The sequence below is a fragment of the Chionomys nivalis genome, chromosome 15, assembly GCF_950005125.1.
Source record: "Chionomys nivalis chromosome 15, mChiNiv1.1, whole genome shotgun sequence".
Classification (NCBI taxonomy): Eukaryota; Metazoa; Chordata; class Mammalia; order Rodentia; family Cricetidae; genus Chionomys; species Chionomys nivalis.
In genome coordinates, this window is record NC_080100.1 from 29155273 (window position 1) to 29163043 (window position 7771).

At 36.5% G+C, this 7771-nt stretch overlaps 1 protein-coding gene across 1 annotated transcript; it reads right to left on the bottom strand.

Annotated features, from left to right (window-relative positions):
• Window positions 1-251: 251 nt before the first annotated feature.
• LOC130887595 (60S ribosomal protein L12-like) lies at window positions 252-785 on the bottom strand. The gene has a single exon (XM_057790119.1). It carries the CDS (start codon window positions 747-749, stop codon window positions 252-254), a length of 498 nt encoding a protein of 165 aa, XP_057646102.1. The 5' UTR covers window positions 750-785.
• Window positions 786-7771: the final 6986 nt, after the last annotated feature.

Below are 7771 nucleotides of genomic sequence, written 5' to 3' on the forward strand. Positions count from 1 at the left end.
ACCCTTCTGAAGAAGAAATGAAGACAATGCAAGAAAAACAACTTTGGCACAACATTTGTAATATCAGCTGTAAATAATGATTACTTAGGAGACGCTACTGCTAAGACTGTTTAAATAAAGAATTCCTTATAAGTGGAGGGGAGCCTCTAAATTACGCTGGTCAGTGTTTACCTTTATCTTATCTTATCTTTTCTTTTCTTTTTTTTTGGCATCAGATGGTCTTTTATTGAAATATTTTCTCTTGTTGCTTCTTAGCTAGCTGGACATTCCACACCACCACTGTAGATGTCATCAATGATGTCATGAGGATCGCGCCCATCCACATTGTAGCCCACTGACTGTGCAGTACCCAGGATCTCTTTAATAGTTCCAGAAAGTTCTCTGGCTAAAGACCTGTGTCGCATGTGCCGGGCAATGTTGACGATCTCGTCGAAAGTGATATTTCCGCTGTGTTTAATGTTCTTCTGCTTCTTCCTGTCTCTTGGGGGCTCCTTGAGGGCTTTGATGATCAGGGCGGAGGCAGAAGGCACCACTTCAATCTGTGCCTGTCTGTTCTGAATGGTCAGTTTCACTGTAATCCTCAGGCCTTTCCAGTCACCGGTTGCCTTGGCAATATTATCACCAACTTTTTTCGGAGACAGACCCAGGGGGCCGATCTTGGGGGTCAAGGCAGATGTGGCGCCGACCTCACCTCCAGTGCACCTCAGGTACACGACTTTGATCTCGTTGGGGTCGAACTTGGGCGGCATGGTGGAGGCGGCTGGTGTTGGATGAACCCGGATTTGGGACGACGGGCCTCCTCCGAGCCGAAAACCGAAAGCTTACCTTTATCTTTATATGTCTTTAGAGAGACCTGTCTCAGATCCCCACTGAGGACCACGGGAAGTTAGAGTCAAAGTTATCATTAGCTTTAATGGGAATAATTTGTACAAAATCTCATGTGTTAGTGAAAAAATAAATATATCTCCACATATAGAACTCTGAGAATCTATTAGTATCTAACATTTTAATATGATACAAAATTGCTTTGGATGCAGTTTTTTATTCAAGATAATATTCATGAGTTTTAATATTTCTGTTGTTTTTTCCCTAACGTATTTTCAATTTTTTGTTATTAAATCTCGATATTTAGTACTGATATTGATCTGGGTAATTATTAAATGTAAGGAAGAACTAAAACATTAAACAAACATAAAAAATTAAACATGTATTTTCAACCTGTGCAGGGTTTTTTTTTTTTTTTTTTTTGAGTGTTTGATATAAGTTTTGGTGTTCACTGACACAATTGTCACCATGGAAAAATTAAATTGAGGTGCTCAGATACACAAGCCTGACTACGTCATGTGATTGAATCAAGCACATGATATTTACTAGTTGAATGAGCTGGTCAATTTGTATTTAACACTACAAAATCAATTAGAATTTGTAATCAGTGTTGGTGACAGATGGCATAGCTCTATAGTGCCATTTCAGTCAATTAAAAAGTAATTTACAAATGTACTCATGTCTCAGAGCAATTATTTAATAAAAATGTTTATAATTGTTTCTTAAAATTAACACTTTGCGGTATCAATCTTGGTACTAACCTTTTACATAAATTGCACTAGATAAATTCAGTTTAGTTAAATGTTCAGGATACTAGTGATGTTTTAATTAGTTATCATTCCTATGTATTTTTTTTGCTTAATAAGGCAATCTGTCAGATATTGTTCTACTCTGTTTCATCATTTAATTCACCAAAATTTTTGCCCTCAGAAAAAAGAATACTTTTGTATGTTGACTATGGAAACAGAGTCATATGACATTGGGCAAAAAGAAATAATAAAATCATGACATTCATTTAAGTCTTATTTATCTGTAGACACTGTAAGCATAGAATATGCACCAAATTGCTCGGATTAGTTTATTCATTAAGGCCAAGGCAAAAAATTTATTTACATTGTAGTTTCTTAGAAAAAAAAACACTTCTTAGGCTATGTATTAATTGCCTATATCCTAGTTAGGAAACTAATAGCCTTATATCTTGATAATAATTTAATTTAAATAATTGTTAATAGTTGCCTTGATAAAAATTATGACTAAATGGCAAAGAGAGAAAGTATATCAAAATATAGGGGTGCTACTTTGTTAGATTTGCTTGATATAATTTAAATGTGTCTTTATTAGCATTCTTACAAAATATAAGGTTGAAAAAAATAGGAACATTAAAAGTGTTCAAAAAGGATGCCTGCTGGCAGAACTGTTTAGCATGCTTCTGTTGCAGGGGTGAGCTGTAAATAAACTTTCTAGTCCACAAACCTGAAGCATTTATTAAGGTCTGATTAGTGGTTTACTGCTGCTGAGCATTCCTGCTAGAGCTGTGGGCCTTCCTGCAGTCTCTAAGTTGTTTGTAAAGAAGTTTGCAAAAAATACAAGTTTTGAAAAGCGTGGGTACCTAAACTTGTTAGATGAACAATGAACAACTAAGAAGAAATACCCTAAGAAAACATAAGGTGGATTTGAAGGATTCACTAATCATTTGTTGATTTCAAATTTAGGAGAGGGAGAGAGAAATTCAAGATACTAATGATGATATGGCTGTATAATTATCATAATTTTGCTTTCTTCAATAGACAACCTATCCTATGTTATTATACTACATGTTGTTGTTTGCTCCATCAAAATTATTACTCTCACATTGTCTGGTAGCTCTGGAAAATGTCGTGAGACCCTAGTTGGATAAATGCTGTAGAAACTAAAGAGTTTTCTGAGACATTTCAAAAGCTAAGTTATAATATTTCAATTTAAAATAGAACTTAGCAAAATGACTGTACACACATCAATAGTTTTGCTTTTAAGCTAGAGTAATATTTATTAATGTAATTGCTCTGGCTGAGCTCCAAATGACAATGACAGTGTGCTATGAGTCATATCGACCAGCAGAGGTTTCAAAGGTGTTGCAAAGGTGTCTGAGAATCTGGCTGGTGACTCATCTCCCCCCAGGATCTCAGAAAGCCAGGTGGCTGGAGGCTCAACCGGCGTCTGTGTGGAGAATTATGTTCTCAGCGGTTTCTCCCTCCCCAGGAGCAGTGAGGGCACTCATTGACCCTTTTCCTTAGTTCATTCCAGAACTGTTTGAAGAGCATGAAGCATTCTTTCTGTAGCTGTTGGACATTTTGTGTCAGTTTGTGATTTGGGCTTGGTAATTTTAGGATGAAAAGATCATTGCTGACAGTGATGTGTGACTCGGCCATGGCCTTCCAGTAAAATACAGTGAAAACAGACACCACGTCTTCCTTTCTGCCCTCCTGAGGCTGGTTGGCTCTGAGGCAATCTCCTTTGATTCTGAGATGACATGTGGCATTGGATATGCCAGAAGTTAGCCAGGAATCCCAAACAATTAGAGGAGCCACGATTCTAGGCCACATTACTCACACCTGGATTTCCTTTTCATGAAAAAGAAAAATCCGTTTCTTAGTGAGTTTGAGTATGCTGTTATTTGGGAGTTTCTCAGTATTAACAACTTGTCACCTTTTCCTGCCCCTTTCCTTTCTTTCCCTTCAGAACATGAGGAGTTAGAATTGAGAATAAATGTAAAGTCAGTGTAATAAAGGGGAGACAAGAACAAAATAAATTTAGAGAAGCAGGTTTTCAGTATTGTGTATCAGGATTAAAATACTTCCTAGCTATTTCCTGATATATTATGCCAATAATCCTTTTTTAAAAGAGATTTATTTATATTTATTTTATGTCTTAACTGTTTTGTCTGTATGTGTGCAGGTATACCACATGCATGCTTGGTGGTATATAAACCCAGAAGAGGGCATCAGATTCCTAGGAACTAGAATTACTGATGCTTTTGAGCTGCCATGTGGACACTGGGAACTGAAACCAGGCCCTCAGTAAGAGTCACAACTATTAACATCTAGACTCTCTCAAGCCCAGCTTGCAAGTCTCAGTTAACCTATTGATCACATGGTTTTGGAATCTTTGGCTTTGAAGATTCATTGCCTCAGAGAAGTAAAAACTAATAAAAACAATAACAAGAAATCTAAATTTTTCAATTTTTAAAAATAATTTTATTATTTTTATTTTATGTGCATCGCTGTTTTGCCTGCGTGTATGTCTGTATAAGAGTTTTGAATCTCCTGGAACTAGAGTTACAGATGGTTGTGAGCCGCCAGTGTGAGTGGTGGAAATTGAATTCAGGTTCTCTTAGAATAGCCAGTGCTTTTAACTGCTAAGTCGTACCTCTAACCCCATACATTTTCCCATTTTTTTTTGTAAAAGAATTGTATTTGTGAAAACACAGCCAAATGTATTTTTAAAACAGAAGTTTACATTCAATCCCTTTTCACAAAACCACTTCAAATGAAAATAAGAAAGCAAGAAGGATTTTTGAGAAGAATTTCATGGCAAAGCACAGTAGTTCAGATGAGCCACAGGGTTTAAAGTAAAGATAAACTGAACAATGCAATGGTCTTTGAGGCTATAGAACTTGGCCCTCTGCTTCATCTAAATGTTTCAGAGTTACATAGACCTCTGAAGATGATAGAGGAGTTGAAGGTCATGGACAAGGACAGAAATCACGTTGGGAGCTCCGCAGGGTTTCTCCTGCCTTCACAATTGCTTGGAAGAACTGAAACATTGCTCCATGCTTTCCAGAATATCAGTAGAAGGTTAGAAGGAAGTCTCAGAGAGCTGTTGGTCATTCCAGAACACTTTTTATTAGATATAGTAGGACTTTCTTTGGACGGCCAGTTCCAAAGGGACTTTATTAATTGTGAAAGAATGGCCTTAGCTTAGGCTTGTTTCCAAATAACTCTTAAAACTTAAGTTAGCCTGTTTATATTAATCTACATTGTGCTATATGGCTTGTTACCTCTCCTCAGTGTCATATGTCGGACATTCTCTGTGTCTGGTTGGTGAATCTCCTGAGCCTTAGATTCTTTTCTAGAGTTTCTATCTCTTCCTAGAAGTCCCATCTATCCTCTCCCACATAGTGATTGGTTGACCATTCAGCTCTTTCTTAAGCCAATCAGAAGGTACCTTAGGCAGGTGAGGTTAAACAGACACATCTGCACACGGTGTACAAAAAGATTACCCCGTGATCTCCCTGTTTAAGTCCAATAAAAGTCTCTTCCCTAACATCACTAAACCATATGCAATAAGAATAATTATCAGGTAAGAATTACATTTACAATGTCTAGCCCATATTTATTTGGCAACTTTGGAGAAAGTACTTCGTTATCTGTACTATCTCAGTGAGTTCAAAGCTTTGTACCTAAATCACTATCTATCATAACTTGTATTACCAAGTTAAAAATATCTTTTTAGACTTTAAAACTTTTTTTAGATAAACAGCTTAAGATTTTATGTCTCTCAATTTTTATAAACTTTACTTATCTTTTGTGAGTTTCTTTTCTGAATTAGGTAGCAAGGAATACTGTAGCTATACCTATCTAGTATTCAACCCCATCAGAGATCTGGGGAGGATAAAATATTGCCTGAGTAAATAGGAAGTGTAGAACAAGCAACTTTTCAAACTGTAGAAATGCCAGAGACAGCTGGTTGCCTGGACAGTTTTCCAAGGTTCTTCTGAAACATTGGGGTATCCATCTTTGGCCTGTAGGCCTAGAGTATCTGAGAGACTTTTCTGTGAAGCAGAACTTTTAAAGGACTGACTTACCTTGTTTTAGCAAAGTTTGCCAGTTGACTTCCTTTGTGTCCTGTTTGTGCAATTTGGATATCATACTGTCAGTAATTGAGGCAAGGACAGTTTCTTTCCCAGTGACTGGCTTTCTACATTGAAAGCAAAGTCTACATGGAAGTTCTTTGATGCCCATCATCTTCTCTGAAGTAGATTGGTATTGCCAGGAGCAGGTATATCTCACTGTCAAGAAAATTCTTGTGTTATTAAAGCATCTTACATGTCATATTCTGTAGATCTTTGACATGTTTGAAGACCACCTATCTCTCTAAAATGTATTTTTACTTAACTTTGAAGACATACCTAACATGATTACAAGTTTCTTTGTAATAGATGACTAACTACTAACCTGCATTTCTTTATTATTTTAAACACTTTGTAATAATAACTTTTAAGGACTAGAACTTTGCATTTTAAAATTAACTGCCAACATATAAAACCTTAAACAAGAGTAGAAACATATATATTATTGTTGAAGTCCAACCTTAATAAAACCCATATGTTCCAGGATAGGAGTATGAAGATTAGAATTATTAAGCTAAAGGAACATAGATATAAGAGAAATAAGAGACACAAATGTAGAGCAACATCAAGGAGGGACATTCAGTGACTCCTGAATCTGCCTCTCTTATTTTCCACATGTTTATATACTTAACTCCAAAAGGGGAGAGGGATGCAGCATGATATAAAGAATAGACTTGAATTCTCTGACCTTTGGTCCAGGTGGAGTGGATTCACCTCTATACCCAAAATACTAATTAGTCACACCCTAGGTCAGACTCTCTCATTTGTAGCCACACCTGTTGTCAACATCTTCGAGAGAGGAAAAATAAGCTCAGTCTCTCTGACCTCCAGTCAAAGTATAACAGGCTCACATCTGTGGGTCCCCACATACCATTTATTATAACAAATATTTATTTTTGTGTCGAGTTAAAAAATAACCAGCACAGATACATTAATAGACAGAGTCTTCATGATCCAGTTGCTTCTCCACGGTCGGGCAAACAAGGCTTTACCACATTATTATAGGACAAATCATTTTGCAAATCATGGGAATGAGGATTCCATGGTAAGTATGAAGATGATGAATAGGTTTTGACAATTAATAGGTTAGAATGTAGAAGTTTAATAGTGTCCTAGGATAGCTATATAAAGTCTTTGACCAATACCCATCCATCTCTCTACCATTGTTATCACTCTATGTCACCCATAACAATATACATACAAATATACATACATAATGCATGTTTTTAAGTAATCATAAAGAATACGTTTTCCTACGGCTTTTTCTTCTTTTCAATTTTATTTGAAAGTAATTTATTTTTTAAATAGTATATTCTAATTATGGTTTCCCATGCTTCCTCTCTTCCCAAACTCCATGTCTTCTTTCTCTCTTTCTTTAGAAAATAAACAGACAATAAAACATTAAACCAGAATAAAACAAAGAAAACATACAGAGAAAAGGAAAAGAAAAAAGAAGACAGAAACAAAAGGAAAAGCACGAGAAACACGTACAGTTGGGTGAGTCCATGTAGGTGCACACACACACACACATACCATAAAAAAACAAAATCAGAACCATAATATACAAACAAAACACAAGACAAAAAATGCCCAAGTAATCATTATTAGATAAAACAGCCCTCAAAATATCACAGTTTCATTGTGTGTTGGTCATCTACTATTGTATACCAAATGAGATCCCACTGGAGAAAATTAGTATTTCTTTTGCAAGTGACTATTAGTTGGAGACAGCATCTGGGTAAGGGATGCAGGCTCATGTCTGCTTTCCTTCTCAGTTCTGCACCCCAAACTAGTTTGGATCTGGGCATGCTGTCACAATCTCTGTGGGTTCATGTGTGTGTCAGTCCTACTGTGTCTCGAAGGCACGTTTTCATTGGTATCTTCCTTCCCCACTGGTTTTTGCAATCTCTAGGCCTCTCTTCTAGTTGTCAGAGGCATGAGTGTTTGTTGAAGGTATCAATTTAGGATTGACTGCTCTTTCACTCTCCGTACTTTGTCCAGATGTGGGTCTCTGTCTTAGTTCCCATCTCCTGTAGAAGGAAAGTTCTTTGATGCTTG